This window comes from Anomaloglossus baeobatrachus, chromosome 3 (genome assembly GCF_048569485.1).
Source record: "Anomaloglossus baeobatrachus isolate aAnoBae1 chromosome 3, aAnoBae1.hap1, whole genome shotgun sequence".
Lineage (NCBI taxonomy): Eukaryota > Metazoa > Chordata > Amphibia > Anura > Aromobatidae > Anomaloglossus > Anomaloglossus baeobatrachus.
The window spans coordinates 63,255,868-63,274,793 of record NC_134355.1 but is presented as its reverse complement, the minus strand read 5'-3'; the positions used below and the strand labels follow the sequence as shown (position 1 = coordinate 63,274,793).

The following is an 18,926-nucleotide window of genomic DNA, read 5'->3' as shown; positions in this document are numbered from 1 at the left end:
GAAAAGCGCCAAACAGAAAATGTCTTGCTCGTGAAGGAGTTAAAAAAAAAAATGGCATCAGAAAATTTGTTTAACCCCTTCACCACCCAGCAATTTTCCATTTTTCCCCTCCCTCTCCCTCCTTTTCTTCCAAGAGCCAAAACTTTATTTTTCTGTCAATATAGCCATATGAGGGCTTGTTTTTTTGCAGGACGAGTTGTACTTTTGAATGACCCCAATCATTTTGCCATATATTGTACTGAAAATTAGGAAAAAGCTGATGACCCGTGTCTGTTATGAGAAACCTCCTGTGAAGATCGGCTGCAAGCTGGCGTTCATAGGAATTCATCACTTCTGCTGTATAGAGCGGTGCTGATGCCCTGCTCCATACAGCACAAGTGATCAGATGATGGCAGCATCAAATACCCTATGGGGACTAGTAAATAAGTGGAAAAATACCATTAAAAATATGAATAATTAAAAAAAACAAACAATAAGTTCAGATCACCCCTTTTTGACTCAATAATAATAATAATAATAATAATAATAATAATAATACACATATTTGTTATTGCAGAGTTCAGAAATACCCAATCTATCAAAATAAATTATTCCAATTGGTAAATAGCATAATTAAAAAAATAATTAAAATTGCCAGAATTACATTGCTTTGGTTGCCGCAACACTGCAATAACATACAATAAGTGATCAAAACATTGCATCTACTTAAAAATAGTATCAGTAAACACATCAGCTTAGGGTGCAATACTTAAGCCATCAAACAGCATCAGATCCCCAAAAAAAAAACAATAATATTGCGGATTTTGGAAAATTGCACCAAAAGCGTAAAAATATTTGGGGACCAACTTTAATTTTTTTTCACAATTTAATAACATCATGTTGCACCTGTTCACACTTGTCTCATTCTTGGAGGTGTTGGTCAGTTTTTCGGTATTTGTAGCTCTGTAAAAAGTTTTGGTGTGATGAGGGGTATTTTACTGTTTTTTTTCACCTGTCAGATCCATATAAGTTGAGGTATAGTAAGAGCATGCACATCTCTAAGACTGGCCGTGTATACAAGGCATTTGTTAAATCTGTTTCTCTGAAATGAGAACTAATAACGCCGCTGTCATGGCTGAATAACCCCTCGGATTTGCTGTTATAGGACTCTATATGAGGCTGTCTTTGTAATAATTAGTGGTCACTGTTACATTACAAAAAAAAAAAGGAAAGCAAACGAAAAACTGCACAACGGAATTTTTAATAACAGAAGGGAACAAGAAACAAGCTTTTTGATTAACATGGAAAATAAAATGCAGCAGATCAGTAGCTCTGCATAAAAAATAAAATAATAAATTATATATATAGATTGATATAGATACATCTATCTATCTATACACACACACACACACACACACACACACACACACACACACTCTGTTTTATGCCTTTTCCAAAATACATTAAGTGCTCATGTAAATTAGGACAATGCATTTAGTATATTAAAGTACTTTTGTTTCCACCATCCTGTAATAAGTACAAACTCCTGCTTACTGCCATCTATAAAGGCATCTGCTGCTCCACTTTTCTAATACACAGCGCCACATCCCATACATAGTCACTGCTTTAAAGTAGTCTGTCTGTCACCCCCTAAATGCAAACTGAAATAATAAAAAAAAAACACAACACTCCAGCTCCCCCCAATGCATTTGCTGGAATGGTGCTTTAAATCTAAGTCCCCCTGCCCCGTCTTATATTCACCCTCCGGTGTCTCCATCTGTTTTCAACGTCGCTCTGGTTGTTCTTCTGTGATTTGTAACCTGCCGGAAGCTCCAGTGCATCATATCATATGCAAGTGCTGGAGGTCACAACTCAATACAGCTCTATGAGAGCCTCGTTGTGGCTCTCATAGAAGTTACAAACTCTTCAGGGGAATCTGTCAGCAGGTTTTTGCTACCTCATCTGAGAGCAGCATGATATAGGCAAAGAGACTAACTCTAACGATTTATCACTCAGATTATTGAGTGCAGCCGTTTTGACACAATCTGAATTTTTAGGTTTAATCATGTAGCAGAGCCCAGAGAGCTGTCTCGCCCACATTAGGCTCTCAATAGAGATTGTACAGTGACAATGAGGTGTCAATCACAGCAGGGTGTGTGTGACTGCTTTGCATTTGAGTTTCTAGTCCTCTAATGATAAGGGTCCTGCTGCTTAAAGAAACATAGCAAAAACAAAATATCGGACTGTGACAAAACATTCATGCCTTAATTTTCTGTGTTAACCCCTGGCTTCAGCTTACACAGCAAAAACCTGCTGAAGGATTCCCTTTAATGCAACTCTGAACTCAGCCAATCAGAAGTTACAGTCACAACATGGCGCCGTGGGACGTGAGTGACGGCAAAAAAAGGTGAAATCCCCGGAGGGAGAGTATAAGATCGGGGGCTCGGGGCTTTTGATTAAACCACCACTTCAGCACTCAAAATCAAACAAAAAACCTTGCTGGAGTGGTGCTTTAAACAGCTATGTAGGGGGCTTAGTTCTTATAAAGTTTAATTTCACTGATCTAATTAGTTTGAAAACCGTTTGTATTGCATGTGCAAATGAAGGGGTTTTGGTGCACCCCTGACGTGGTTAGAAGTTTGGTGCACCGTTACAGCTCCAACAATTTGCATACTGAGCAGTCCCCTGCTTCTTATTGACAGCACTTGGCCATAGTGAACGTTGCCTGAACCATTCACATCAGCGGTATTTTGCTGGAAACCCAGATTCGGCACAAATGTGTTTCAGCTCTATTCATTTACAATGGAATCGCGGCATGATGCGGTCACATGCAGTCACGTGCATCGCATGTGACCACATCTTGCCGCAATACCATTGTACTTGAATGGAACTGAAACGCAGTTTTGCCGGATCCGGCTTTCCGGCAAAATACCGCTGATGTGAGAGCGGCCTTACTGTGATAATGCACGTGCACACTGACTATGAGGCGTCACGCACACAGTACAGGGGTGGGTGCCGTTTTCATCATTGCCTCCTGTCATGGCACCGCTCCTTCTACACCCAGAAATGTAGCGAGCAGCTTCAGAGGGTAAGAGATATCCGTATCGTCCTCCTCCTGTCTTCAGTGCAGGCCTACTCTGTGATAAATGGAAGACAGCAGGAGCAGATAAGTGATCTCTCCTCTATTCTGAAGCCACTCGCTACACTTCTGGGGGTAGGACCAGAGGTGCCATGACAGGCGGTAACGATGGAAAGGGCCCCACCCCCGCTCTGTGTGTGACTTCACTTCTGGGGGCAGAACTGTAGAACCAGAGGTGCCATGACAGGCGGTAACGATGGAAGGGGCACCCACCCCTGCTCTGTGTGTGCGCTGTTTAATCCTGCATAGTCCATGTGCATGCGCAGCACTGTGGTGAGGATCCAGGCAGTGCTCTCTCTGCCCAAGTGCTGTCAGTCAGGGAAATGACTTCCTTTAAATGACATTCAGGCAGACCGCAGCCACCACTAGGGGGAGCATACTGCATACAGTTTTATTTTTTAATACATGAACAGTATGTAGCAATGTATATTATTGAAAACAGATCTGTCACACACTGCATACATTCATAAACATACTTGTAGACCTGATGAGACTGGTGAACTTACTATAAGGGTATGTGCGCACGTTGCTTTTTACCTGCTTTTTACCTGCTTTTTTGCTGCTTTTTCTTCTGCGCTGTTTAATGCCAAAATGGATGTGTTCTTCTATTCAAGCAAAGTCTATGGGAATTTGGGTTTCTTGTTCACACTATGTTGTTCAAAATGCTGCCTTTTTGAGGCAGAACTTTGGTCAAAAACTCAGCTTTTCAAAGAAGCAACATGTCAATTGTTTTTGCCATTTGGGTTTTGCACTGCAAAGCTGAGTTTTTGACCAAAGTTCGGCCACAAAAAGGCAGCATTTTGAACAACATAGTGTGAACAAGAAACCCAAATTCCCATAGACTTTGCTTGAATAGAAGAACACATCCATTTTGGCATTAAACAGCGCAGAAGAAAAAGCAGCAAAAAAGCAGGTAAAAAGCAACGTGCGCACATACCCTAAAAGTCTATAATAATCCATTTGGAAAGTTTGAGCCCAGTAATACAGTGATTTTTGACTGGAGTACATTGTTTTGCATCTGAAAAGTGCACCAAATTCAATAAGAGGTGCTTGCCTCCTTCCACACCACATTTCACTCCAGCGCAGTTCATCAAGCCTGGCATATAACATATATAGAATGCCAAAATGGATGAAGATGAGCCTTAGTCTTCTGAGATTTCTCACTTTTTTGCTTTCAAAAGTTTCAAACAGGATTATACAGCCATTCTGACAAGTTTTCAAAGTACACCAGCATCATAACATCGGAGATCTATTTACGAATGTATCCAGTGTGCATACTGAAATTCAGTGGCAAAATAAGAGATTTGGAGCTTTGTATTAGAAAGAAACAAATAACTTTAAATAATGCTCAAACTAAATAGGTAAAAAATGGAGCGGATTCACTTTAAAAAGAAAAATATCCCAATGCCATCAACATCAAAGAAAAATAAAGGATGGCAGCTCTCGGGTAAAATTTCCAACAAACAAACATAACAGGAAACAAAACTGAGCAATTTATGGGTTAAAGTCTTTTTTTTTTTAACTGAATGGAACTTTTCAAAAAAGAGAAAAATAAAGAATACTTTATGGAGATAAAGCAAAGTGATGGGCACTTCATCCAAATTCACCATTCTGCCTCGCCGATCGCCTTTGAAAAGATATAGTCTTTTCCTCCGAAGCACATGACTCCATCTTTTAAGTAGAATTTCCACTTATTTTTGCTTCTGTGGATCTGGGGAGGAAAAAAAAAAAAAAAAAAAAAAAAAAGTTATACCAGAACATTTCCTCTGGAAGCAATCAAGGTTTATAGCAGTTATTACTGAAAAGCACGGCGTTAATCCATTGTGTGAAGATGCTCGCTTTATCGCTTGTTGTATCAAGCAAACATCCTAATAGTCTCTCGATTATTTGGCTGCTGAATCCCATATTCATTTTTTATTTCTCCTCTCAAGAAAACAAAATACTGGCGCTCTAAAAGGAAAAGCAGCGGGGGGGGGGGGGATCAAAGAGGGAGAAGAAAGCTCTGTATAAGTATAATAGAGGAAACAATGTTTCATGAAAGACTGTTCACATTCGAGCCTTGCATAACACATAATTCTGGAATAAACCCCAATGGCACCGGTTTCGGATGTGTGTTTCCTGACCACGAACAGTATGGGTAACACACTAGCTGTGTTAGGTTGTCATGCCACTGCGACCGGATCACAGCTGTGGAGGAGAGGGAGGGATTAATCTCCCTATCTCCTCCACTGCCAGCTGATGTGATAACTGTACTGCACTCCGGTGTCATCCGAGTGCAATGCGATGTTTCACTCACACCCATAGACTTGTATGAGTGCGGGTAAAAATGGATTGGATTCCACCTGCAGTATACTACAGCTGTTTTCTCGATCAGATTAGGGCTGAGAAAATAATCCCAGATGGGAAAGGCCCCAAAGAGTAACATGGGTCCGGGTGGAATGTTTGGTTTTTTTTTTTTAATTTTATTCCACTCGGACCAATTTATTCGCAGTGTGTCTTAGCCCTTATTGCCCTGAAAGCTCAGCACCCGGCAAGTGACCAGAAACCAGCCTTGGACTAGTCAGCTGAGACACATAGGGCCCGATTCATCAAAGCTTTCACACCAGATTTATGCCGTAAAAGCTTTGAGAAGTTGCAAAATTTAGGCGTAACTTGGACTTTGAGTTAAATTTTGTTTTGTGACTTTTGGCGTTTTCATGCCAGTTTCATCGCAGCTTCTCTAATTCATGACAAGTCGTGGCTTTCCGTATGACAAAAGTCACACAGACATACGACACTCATCAGATGCTACAAATTTATGGAGATATAACCTATAATTAGCCTCAAATGTTAGAAAACAACGTGTCCCTGGGAATGGGAGATCCTATAGACAACAATTTCAGGTACACAAAGCAGATATTGATTTAATCATGCCAAGTTTATTAAGTGTTTCAAAAAACATATACAAAGTGTTAAAAAATACTTTAAACATAGGCAACGCAATGACATACAAGAAGAAGGGAATTTTGTTTACTTACCGTAAATTCCTTTTCTTCTAGCTCTAATTGGGAGACCCAGACAATTGGGTGTATAGGCTATGCCTCCGGAGGCCGCACAAAGTATTACACTCAAAAGTGTTAAGCCCCTCCCCTTCTGCCTATACACCCCCCGTGCTCCCACGGGCTCCTCAGTTTTGGTGCAAAAGCAAGAAGGAGGAAAAAGAATTATAAACTGGTTTAAAGTAACTTCAATCCGAAGGAATATCGGAGAACTGAAACCATTCAACATGAACAACATGTGTACACAAAAAAACAGGGGCGGGTGCTGAGTCTCCCAATTAGAGCTAGAAGAAAAGGAATTTACGGTAAGTAAACAAAATTCCCTTCTTTTTTGTCGCTCTATTGGGAGACCCAGACAATTGGGACGTCCAAAAGCAGTCCCTGGGTGGGTAAAATAATACCTCGTAAGAGAGCCGTAAAACGGCCCTTTCCTACAGGTGGGCAACCGCCGCCTGAAGGACTCGTCTACCTAGGCTGGCATCCGCCGAAGCATAGGTATGCACCTGATAGTGTTTCGTGAAAGTGTGCAGGCTCGACCAGGTAGCCGCCTGACACACCTGCTGAGCCGCAGCCTGGTGCCTCAAAGCCCAGGACGCGCCCACGGCTCTGGTAGAATGGGCCCTCAGCCCTGATGGAACCGGAAGCCCAGCCGAACGGTAAGCTTCGATAATTGGCTCCTTGATCCACCGAGCCAGGGTTGATTTGGAAACCTGTGACCCTTTACGCTGGCCAGCGACAAGGACAAAGAGTGCATCCGAGCGGCGCAAGGGCGCCGTACGAGAAATGTAGAGTCTGAGTGCTCTCACCAGATCTAACAAGTGCAAATCCTTTTCACATTGGTGAACTGGATGAGGATAAAAAGAAGGTAAGGAGATATCCTGATTGAGATGAAAGGAGGATACCACCTTAGGGAGAAATTCCGGAACCGGACGTAGAACCACCTTGTCCTGGTGAAACACCAGGAAAGGGGCTTTGCACGACAATGCTGCTAGCTCAGACACTCTCCGAAGAGAAGTGACTGCTACTAGAAAAAAACACTTTCTGCGAAAGTTGTGAGAGGGAAATATCTCTCATTGGCTCGAATGGTGGTTTCTGAAGAACCATCAGAACCCTGTTTAGATCCCAGGGTTCTAACAGCCTCTTGTAAGGTGGAACGATGTGACAAACCCCCTGCAGGAACGTGCGTACCTGTGGAAGCCTGGCTAGGCGCTTCTGGAAAAACACAGAGAGCGCTGAGACTTGTCCCTTAAGGGAGCCGAGCGACAAACCCTTTTCCAGTCCAGATTGAAAGAAGGACAGAAAAGTGGGCAAGGCAAAAGGCCAGGGAGAAAAAACCCTGAGCAGAGCACCACGACAGGAAAATTTTCCACGTCCTGTGGTAGATCTTGGCGGACGTTGGTTTCCTAGCCTGTCTCATAGTGGCAAAGACGTCTTGAGATAACCCTGAAGACGCTAGGGTCCAGGACTCAATGGCCACACAGTCAGGTTGAGGGCCGCAGAATTCAGATGGAAAAAACGGCCCTCGAGATAGCCAGTCTGTTTGGTCTGGTAGTGTCCACGGTCGGCCGACCGTGAGATGCCACAGATCCGGGTACCACGACCACCTTGGCCAGTCTGGAGCGACGAGGATGGCGCGGCGGCAGTCGGTCCTGATCTTGCGTAACACTCTGGGCAACAGTGCCAGCGGAGGAAACACATAAGGGAGCTGAAACTGCGACCAATCCTGAACTAAGGCGTCTGCCGCCAGAGCTCTGGGATCTTGAGACCGTGCCATGAACATTGGTACCTTGTTGTTGTGCCGGGACGCCATGAGGTCGACGTCCGGCACCCCCCAGCAGCAACAGATCTCCTGAAACACGTCCGGGTGAAGGGACCATTCCCCTGCGTCCATGCCCTGGCAACTGAAATAATCTGCTTCCCAGTTTTCCACGCCTGGGATGTGAACTGCGGATATGGTGGATGCCGTGGCTTCCACCCACATCAAAATCCGCCGGACTTCCTGGAAGGCTTGCCGGCTGCGTGTGTCGCCTTGGTGGTTGAAGTATGCCACCGCTGTGGAATTGTCCGACTGAATTCGGATCTGCTTGCCCTCCAGCCACTGCTGGAACGCTTTCTGAGCAAGATACACTGCCCGTATGTCCAGAACGTTGATCTGAAGCGAGGACTCTTGCTGGGTCCACGTACCCTGAGCCCTGTGGTGGAGAAAAACCGCTCCCCACCCTGACAGACTCGCGTCTGTCGTGACTACTTCCCAGGATGGGGGTAGGAAGGATATCCCCTTCGATAATGAAGTGGGAAGGAGCCACCACCGAAGGGAAGCTTTGGTCGCCTGAGAGAGGGAGACGGTCCTGTCGAGGGACGTCGGCTTCCTGTCCCATTTGCGTAGGATGTCCCATTGAAGGGGACGCAGGTGAAACTGCGCGAAAGGGACTGCCTCCATTGCTGCCACCATCTTCCCCAGGAAGTGCATGAGGCGCCTCAAGGAGTGTGACTGGCCTTGAGGGAGAGATTGTACCCCTTTCTGTAGTGACTACTGCTTGATCAGCGGAAGCTTCACTATCGCTGAGAGGGTATGAAACTCCATGCCAAGATATGTCAGCGATTGGGCCGGTGTCAGATTTGACTTTGTAAAAATGATGATCCACCCGACACCCTGGAGAGTCTCCAGGGAAGCGTCGAGGCTGCGTTGGCATGCCTCTTGAGAGGGTGCCTTGATCAGTATCCAAGTACGGGATCACCGAGTGACCCTGAGAGTGGAGGACCGCTACTACAGTAGCCATAACCTTGGTAAAAACCCGTGGGGCTGTTGCCAGGCCGAACGGCAGTGCCACGAACTGCAGGTGTTCATTTCCTATGGCGAAGCGCAAGAAGCGCTGGTGCTCTGGAGCAATCGGTACGTGGAGATAAGCATCTTTGATATCGATCGACGCAAGGAAATCTCCTTGGGACATTGAGGCGATGACGGAGCGGGGGGATTCCATCCTGAACCGTCTGGTTTTTACATGTTTGTTGAGCAGTTTCAGGTCCAGGACCGGGCGGAAAGACCCGTCCTCCTTTGGGACCACAAACAAGTTGGAGTAAAAACCGTGGCTCAGTTGCTGAAGAGGAACCGGGATCACCACTCCTTCTGCCTTCAGAGTGCGCAGCGCCTGCAGAAGAGCCTCGGCTCGCTAGTGAGGCGGGGATGACCTGAAGAATCGAGTCGGGGGACGAGAGGTGAACTCTATCTTGTAACCGTGAGACAGAATGTCTCTCACCCAGCGGTCTTTTATTTGTGGTAGCCAGGTGTCGCAAAAGCGGGAAAGCCTGCCACCGACCGAGGATGCTACTAGAGGAGGTCGAAAGTCATGAGGAAGCCGCTTTGTTAGCGGCGCCTCCGGTGGCCTTTTAAGGACGTGACTTATACCGCCATGCATCAGAGTTCCTTTGTACTTTCTGAGACCTTTTGGACGAGGAGAATTGGGACCTGCCCGCGCCCTGAAAGGACCGAAACCTCGACTGCCCTCTCCTCCGTTGGAGTATGTCCTGTTTGGACTGGGGTAAGGATGTATCCTTTCCCTTGGATTGTTTGATGATTTCATCCAGACGCTCGCCAAACAGCCTGTCGCCAGAAATTGGCAAACTGGTTAAGCGCTTTTTGGAAGCAGAATCTGCCTTCCATTCCCGTAGCCACAAGGCCCTGCGGAGTACCACCGAATTGGCGGCCGCGACCGCCGTACGGCTCGCAGAGTCCAGGACAGCAATAATAGCGTAAGACGCAATTGCCGAGGTCTGGGTGGTAATGGATGCCACTTGTGGCGCGGCCGTGCATGTGGCTGCTTCAATTTGTGCTTGACCTGCTGAGATAGCTTGTAGCGCCCATACAGCTGCGAATGCTGGGGCAAAAGAAGCTCCGATAGCTTCATAGATGGATTTCAACCAGAGCTCCATCTGCCTGTCAGTGGCATCCTTGAGCGAGGCCCCCTCGTCCACTGCAAGTATGGATCTAGCCGCCAGTCTGGAGATTGGAGGATCCACTTTGGGACACTGGGTCCAACCTTTAACCACGTCAGGGGGAAAAAGATAACGTGTATCCTTAAGGCGCTTAGAAAAAACGCTTATCTGGACAAGCATGATGATTCTGGACTGCCTCTCTGAAATCAGAGTGGTCTAGAAACATACTCGGTGTAAGAGAAGCTGACTCCTCCGCCGGAGGAGCTGAGGGAGAAATATCCAGCATTTGATCGATGGACGCAATAAGAACGTTCAGTATGGCGTCCCCTTCTGGAGTATTAAGATTGAGAGCGCCCTCAGGATCAGAATCCTGATCAGCTGTCTCCGCATTATCACCAGAGATTCCCCCCGCTGAGACCCTGAACAATATGATGTCGAGGGAAATTCTAAGCGAGCCCGCTTAATCGGTCTGGGGCTGGGGTTTAAGTCAGAACCCTCAGCCTGGGATGTATGAGATACCCCGGGAGGACATTGTTGGTCCAACTGAGGGGGGCCAGGGAACAATGATTCAACAGAGTCCCTTTGCTGAGATACCGGCCTGGACTGCAAGGCTTCTAGTATCTTAGCCATAGTCTCAGAGAGTTTTGCAAACTCCGTCCCCGTCACTAGGACAGTGTCAACAGGTGGCTCCCCCTGGGCCCCTCTTAGCAGAGGCCCTGGCTAAAGAAGTGTCACCGGGGCCGAACATGCACACAATGAGGGTCAATGGAACCTGCCGGCAGCTGGGTCGTACAAGCGCCGCAGGCAGCATAATAAGCCTGTGTTTTTGGCACCCCTGCCTTTTGTGGGCGCCATGCTATTGTTTTCCCTGAGTAACACACTAGGGTATATAGCCAGAATGAACTGTGCTCATACAGTGTAAAATATATACTAAAAACAAATAATGTATCAGTACACTACAGCACCATGAGGCTAGCACAACAGGTGCTGCTTACCATCCGCCTAAAGCGGTTATGAGGCCACCAGAGACCGTGTCTGGGTCTCTCAGGATTTGTCCCTCTCTGCAGCGTCGTAGGAGCTGACAGGAAATGGCTGCGGCGTCCTGACGAGAGGAGGGAGCCGTGGGCGTAGCCGAGGTGCTCACACTGTGCACAGTGAGGGGGGTGGAGTATGGAAATCATATTCCAGCCCTCAGTGCTGCTCTTCCGTGCAGCGTCCCGCCCTTCCCCTGCCTGTCAGGGCTGAGGGCGGGAGAAAGGGAAACTAGGCCGCAAGCCAAGCCGGGGACTCGAGTATAAGCGTGGCCGCCGTAAAAGCGCGGCCAACGCCGAAGTCCCCGGCGAACTACAAGTCCCAGCCGCGCCGCAGTTTCCCATGGCAGCGGCGGTTAGCGCGGTAGCCCCTACATATAAACACACTCAGCGACGCTGAGTGTGTAATGGCACAGTTTAACCCGGTCCCCCGGTGCACTAGCACACCCAGCAAAGCTGAGGTGTTGCCGTGCGCGGTCCCCACAGGGACACAGAGTACCTTCACGTAGCAGGGCCATGTCCCTGAACGGTACCCGGCTCCTATCCAGCAGTCTCCACAGGAGTTGTGGATGAAGCACGGTCTCAGTGCCTGGAGACCGATAGGATCCCACTTCACCCAGAGCCCTGAGGGGGATGGGGAAGGAAAGCAGCATGTGGGCTCCAGCCTCCGTACCCGCAATGGATACCTCAACCTTAACAACACCGCCGACAAGAGTGGGGTGAGAAGGGAGCATGCTGGGGGCCCTATATGGGCCCACTTTTCTTCCAACCGACATAGTCAGCAGCTGCTGCTGACTAATCTGTGGAGCTGTGCTGTGCGTGTCTGCCTCCTTCGCACAAAGCAAAAAACTGAGGAGCCCGTGGGAGCACGGGGGGTGTATAGGCAGAAGGGGAGGGGCTTAACACTTTTGAGTGTAATACTTTGTGCGGCCTCCGGAGGCATAGCCTATACACCCAATTGTCTGGGTCTCCCAATAGAGCGACAAAGAAAAGCAATGGTCTACAACCTGTTAATTTATATCAAATTTTAACACTAAATGGTACAACATTAGGAATATTTTTCAAAAACATTGGGGAATCCTGCTGGCTGATCAAGATGTGGCCAAACACCTTACAGTTCACCCATCCATTACTTGGCGCAGATCAAAGAATCTAAAAGATTTGCTTACTCGTAGTCATTATACTCCACCACTTCAAAATCCTTTCACTCAGAAGGGACCCAAGTGGGGTTGCTTTCAATGTGGAAACTGCACTGCATGTAAATACATAGACAGAAGTACCACATTCACGAACAGTGCAGATTCAAAATGTTTCTCTATCACGTACAACATAACATGTAAAACTGATATGGTAATTTACTATGCTAGTTGTCCCGGCAAAAAAATCTATATAGGGATGACCACTAGACAACTACGGGTAAGAACATTGGAACATGTTCGAGACATTGTAAATGCCCAAGGGTGCAAAGATACCAATGAGTTAAAAACCATACCACGTCATTTCTCTATACACCACAAATGTAACCCCAAGGGCCTGAGAGTGAAAGGTATAGATCATGTAAGTTTGGGAGCGAGAGGGGGGGCCTACAAAACAGAACTCCTTAAAAAGGAGACGAAATGGATGGTGGTCCTTGACACCATGATGCCCAGTGGCCTCAATGAGGCCTTGAGTTTCAAACCCTTTTTACCAACTTAGCGCGAATTTTAGGTCACTAATACTTTATTATGTTTTAATTCTTTTCCTATTTTTTCTCCTTTTCTCTATACTCTCTTTGTGCCTTCTATTCAATCGTAGCGTCAGGTTTGGAACATAACATGATATTACGTGGAACGGATATGAACATGAAATGGATTTTAATCGATATTACATCTGGATTCCCAACAGACACCAATCAAAACAACGATGGAATCGAGTTTCAGCGACCTCTATATATTCCGTACCCTATGTACCGTATATACTCAATTTATGTGATCACTAATGTGAGGATGGGCATGTTAGATTACAATGGGATCAGATATGGTGGTAGAGACATGAAATATACATGTCCCTATGCCTGGGAATTGGCCTAGGCTTAGCTGATATGTGGTCCTTATTTCATGTTTACACTATAAACCATGCACCATGTGGGGCTATTGTATTTAAAAGGTTTTTAAAAAATTTTTTTTACACCGTATGATGCATATAACGAGGGGTATAACTGGCTGATAGAATCAGGGAGGCCTGTATATATACTATATATGTCCCTTGATGTAAATTTTGGAGCTAAATAGGCTCTGGAATATTGTCTGATACATTATGTTCTCTACTTACTGTTATTCCACATGTGTATGTGCCCAATCTTTTGCCATCTATGTGCTAGGTAATGTATCTATATAGGCCTATAAATTTGCAAGGTAATTTTTACCTATTTGGTTACGTACACATTCTGGACTATAGAAATCAAGTATTTTACAGTAAAAGCTTATGGTGTCACATACTGAGAGATACACATAGCTGATACTGGATTATACATGTAGACTGCCCTATATTGGGTAGCTGTACTATGTTAGCTATATGTACAAAACTAAGACCCCTCATCCAATATATATATAAATGGTTACAATTATTGATTCCAAGTTATGTATTCATACATTGTATATGGTTTACGTCTTCAAGATATTTGTGTATTGTTCTAAAATCATGTTGATGCATGTACTTCTACGATGTAACTAATTATCTTTGTGGATACAGCTTTATTTATCCATCCGGGGGTCGCTCTGAGATCATGCGCTGTGCAAGTTCCCATGGATGACGCGCCAACAGAGTGAGTGACAGGGGGGCGGGACCTCAGTCCGGTCTCCATGGACACTCTACGTCACAGGGATGCATACCGCGTGACACGCGGTCATGTGACCTGATGACGTGCTCGCAGTGCGAAGTAACCGGAAGCGGTGAAACGCGCGTCGAGGTGGGAGTGGCTGTCTGAGCAGGTGCCGATCGCTATACACATGGCTGCAGGTAATTTACTATAAAGTTTCTGGTTCATAGTGCTGGCATGTTATGAGATAACTAATTGTGGGATTGACTGCTGCATGGGAGTACACTGCCACTATAATATATGTAGAGGTGCTGGCATTTTCCAATACTCTGTTGGCAGCTGCACCCTGGCAGCACTTATATCTCTCACTTGTGATCACAGCCCATATGCTACATGAACTAGACATATGTATAAATCATACTTATTTAGATCAGCTGTAATATATGTGGTTACGGATCATACTGGTCTCAGACAGCTACTCTAAGTAGTGCGATTTTCCCCCCTATTCCTCACTTGTGTTGCCTATATTTAAAGTATTTTTTTAACACTTTGTATATGTTTTTTGAAACACTTAATAAACTTGGCATGATTAAATCAATATCTGCTTTGTGTACCTGAAATTCATGGAGATGCCTGCACCTTTTCCTGACTCAGGAGCATCTGACTCTATAACACCCCCTCATCAAGACCACCAAGCACAATCCCGGTCTTGATGAATCTGTCCCTGTCCGGCTCTTTTTCCTATGTTTTCTCTAAAATGTTGCAGCGTTTCAGAGTAAAACATACCTGGCTGTAATTATGCAGTACGATACAGGCTGCCCATGGTTTAGGCAGCATGAATCTACATGTCTCACAAAAATAATATTGTGCTTTTACATTTTTTTTTAAAGATCCAATAGAAGGAGAAATAGTGTTTAAGCAGCGCAAATAATTTAGTATCATAATTATATTAATATTAAATCGAGTATTTGAGCGGCTTAACACTAGAACTACTGGACTCGTGACACATATAAAAATACATGGTGCAAAGTAGTCAAAATGACTACCTCAGTAGTTCTAGTGTTAATCCCAATTTCTCCTATTGAATCTTACGTCTTATACCTCGGGCTGCAGCAGTACTATCACTGCATGTGCTTCATAGGGGTTGTGATTCTGCACAACCCTAAAATGTGAGTGTCTTATTCCTTGCCTTTATATTCTCCCTACTGGGTAAGACCCTATTGCGCTTTTCTTGTCCACAGTATCATTACCAGTGTTATTTTTGTGGCATACAGTTATAAAGAAGAAAGATTATGCCTATACCAGCCTGATGGAGGGTAAAAACAGTTAAAGGGAACCTGTCAGGTGCAATATGCACCCAGAACCATGAGCAGTTCTGGATGCACATTGCTAATCCTGCCTAACTGTCCCTGTATACACTAGCATAGAAGAAGAGAAAGTCGGTCATGTGCACTAGACCTCTGTAAAGTCGGGACATGTACACCTGGCTTTATAGTGTGTATAACCGGGAGTGTGGTGACTTCTGATCAAGCGTACTGCCCGGCGTCTTATGTGGTGACAACGGACATAGGTACGAGAGTCATCACTAATAACGCTAAGCAATGGGCATTGAATAGCATGTTAGCTCGCCCCTATGGGTGCTAACATGCTAAGAGGGCAGATTAGTTGGGAGGAAATAACGTCCTTGTGACTAGTCCCTGCGCTCATTCACATATCATAAAGGATCTTTAGAAATACTTTTTCTAAAGATCTCAATCTATGCTACTAGATACAGGGGTGATTAGGCAGGGATTAGTAATATACACCCAGAACTGCTCGTGGTTCTGGGTGCATATTGCACCTGACAGGTTCCCTTTAAAACATAGATATGCTCAATACATGAGCCACGCGCACACCCCAATCATTACTACAGCTGAGAAATGTGTCTTGTACATGTAACTTGTCCCCTGTGAAACATTCAAAACTGCATGGAAGCAAGTTACTTTGCAGGAAGGTCTATGTGACAGTGGCACAATAAAAGCATTGGGTTACTTTGTCATCACTCCGATTTTGGGCAGCATTGGTTGAACCTCTTCTGATTGTACATTTGTGGCTTCTTCAAGACATCTGTCATTAGACTGCCAAATGGCCTTAAGAGGAACAACCAGTTAGTTGATAGCATTAGGGCTCCTAAAACATCTTGTGATGCTCTGAGCACCGTTCTGCTTGAATATGGGATCATGTGGATGTGAAATGTACCACCTACCTAAATATTATAAAGGTCAGATACCCACCTTCATGGCAGCGATGAGTATGCATTCTTTAGGATAAAACTACCTGATCTACTACAAAAATTACTCAGAAAATTGGCCTTGTCCTCCCCAAATGTTTAGATTTTTTTGCTCAATGTGTGACACCCTGGACTAGCCAGGTAGTCACAGGTAGACCCCCTGCACAAACACCAGCCCCAATAAGGTGACAGCAGCCAACCTACAAACCCTTGTCACCTCTGTCAGTGTTCAATGGTCACACCAGGGGGCAGAGCCAGGCGGTTGGCCACGCCCACCTAGGAGTCCAGAGGGCCTGAGAGAGGAAACAAACAGTGAGTGCGGAGAGTGCAGTCAGTAAAGTGAAGTGGAGTGGAGTTCAAGTTCAAGTGCAGCAGGCCTGTGGCGTCAGGTCTGCAGCGACAACACTGACCTGGTACCGTGGCAAGGAGGCAGACCGTGGTTGTCACCTGCAGGAGCGGGGAAGACGGCTGGTGGAACCGTAAGGGACCGGGACAGGGTAGTGGCCCGCCGGTACCGAAACGGGGAGCCAACTGGAAACCGGAGCACCAGGAGGGGGTACTCAGACCCAGTACGAGGTCCAGAAGCCACTGGACCACGTCGAATTCACTGATTGAGGTCTGGACCTTAGGTCCTTTCCCGTCCCAAGACCCGAAAGATGGCAACAGCCCACCGACGGGAATATAAAGCCACCGCACAGGCAGAGAGATCCCACGGGCCAGCGCCTGCGGGCAAACGGGTTCCCCGACACACATCAAGCCGGGGAGCGGACTACTGTTGCTGAAGCATAGGCCGTCAAGTTCTACCACAGGAGGTGCAGGAGAAAGGCGGGGACCACCAACCTGAGAAAGGGGAAAAGCGCACCCAGCTGCGGGCACCGACCACCATCCTTTTTGGTTTACCAGAGACTCCGGTGTATCTGTCATAGTGAGTGCAACAGTGCCCTCGGGCCGCGCACCGCACCACACCACACCATCTTGCCCGCACCTCACAACTACCGGGCCCCGGGACCATCACCCCCTGCCCACGGAGGGGTCAACACCAGGCTGCATAACATCGTCCCCGGGAGCCTAGTTAACGGCAGCGGTGGTGTCCACATTCACCACAACCCGTGGGTGGCGTCACGAACTTGCATCACTAAGCGCCACGACCTCGGCTGTAAACATTCCCCACCGAAATCCCTACACGTAGCGCCAACTCCCCTTCAGAGCGACGTGACTCCCGGGTCCGGGAGGAGCTCGAGCCACCCACCAATAAGCACGGATCCAAGCGGCTCGGCAGCCGGCCGAGCCCCGGGGTGGTACAAATGCTAAGGAAACTGGTGACTGTCTGAATATGTGCAGTGTGTACAAGCTCTTTCATAGTGGGCTTGTAAGCACTGCACCAGAACTAATGGATTTCACTGTTCCCTCTTGATCCAGCCACTTAATAGTTTGTACACATATACTGCAGAGGCAAAACTGCCTGATGTAGCCACATTGGCTGCATACCATTTCGGCAAGTAGCATAAGAATGCTGCTGGCCTGAACTTGCCCCCATGATTGGGAAGTCTGTCTCATCACTGACAGCACAACATGAAAAAAAACCTGCCCGGCAAAACTCAGTGGTATAATTGAACAGTTGGAGTACCTTGTCGTACTGACAAACAATAACGTTATCCGTGTCAAAAAGGTCTGGAACTTCTTGTTCACTCACGTCATCTCCAGAATTTAATGGATCCTAGAGAGAAAAAAAAAAAAAAATCAAAGAATAAAATTATATAAAAAATCATTACGTGCAGAGCAAGAATTGGCTATAAAGAGTTAAATGAAAGGAAAGGGTTAGAAAAAATAAAAACCATTAAACATTAACACCCTATGATCTTTTTATAGAGAAAAAAAAGGGACTGGAGGAATCGGTCAGTGCATAATTAATAATAATTAAATACTCAGCAGCCATCAACCAATGATGAGAGATAAAGAGGAGGAGAAAATATCTATTCAAGTGGAAGAAACTTGACAACGGCATTAAAAGGTAACTTGATGAATAAGGTACTATAATAAATTTATGCACAAAGTTAAAACTTCAACCGTGGCCGCGGAAAATGCATCATTTTTGGCTGTGCAAGGTAAAGGGTTAAACAGAAAAAAAAAAAAAAAAAAAATCCCTGCTCCAGTCTGAGGAATCCTGCAAACCCTCCCTGCAATAAGAAGGTGTCTCTGTACCTGGTATGAAACGAACTATATACGACAAAAAGAGAAGCCAAATAAAACTCAACTTTGCTTTTATTTATTTTCTTATAAAATCAATACTTGAATTGAAAATGGGAAACTATGCAACATATTTTCATAAAATAATAAAATATCACTACTTAACACCGGGACAATAGGGCAAATTTCAGTTATCTCCCCTTCTTCCGGGAGCCGTAACTTTTTTTTTTTTTTATTTTTCCATCAATATAGCCATATGAGGGCTTGTTTTTTTTTTTTTGAGGGACAAGTTGTACTTTTGAATGACACCATTTTTTTTTTTTAACCATACACAGTAGTGTACTAGAAGATGGGGGAAAATTCAAAGTGGAGTGAAATAACAAAAAAAAAAAAAAAAAAAAAAAAGGGCAATTGCACCATGTTCAATTTATGGTACAACTGATCTGGCCACACGATTCCCTAAGTCACTATAAGTACAGAGATACTAATCAAGTGAGTTTAAAAAAAATTCAGAAATTAGTGCCAAAAAGAAATTAGCCTTTCTGCCATTTTC

General features: G+C 45.5%; 1 protein-coding gene across 1 annotated transcript in view; it reads right to left on the bottom strand.

The window, feature by feature from the left end:
• Positions 1–3,984: 3,984 nt before the first annotated feature.
• Positions 3,985–18,926, bottom strand: part of GTF2A1L (general transcription factor IIA subunit 1 like) — a 136,880-nt gene continuing 121,938 nt past the window's right edge. The window contains exons 8-9 of the mRNA XM_075339217.1: positions 17,814–17,903; positions 3,985–4,829 (exon numbers count right to left, since the gene is read on the bottom strand). Of these exons, the coding sequence (XP_075195332.1) occupies positions 4,722–4,829; positions 17,814–17,903 (198 nt within the window). The 3' untranslated portion in view covers positions 3,985–4,721. The remainder of the gene's footprint in view (positions 4,830–17,813; positions 17,904–18,926) is intronic.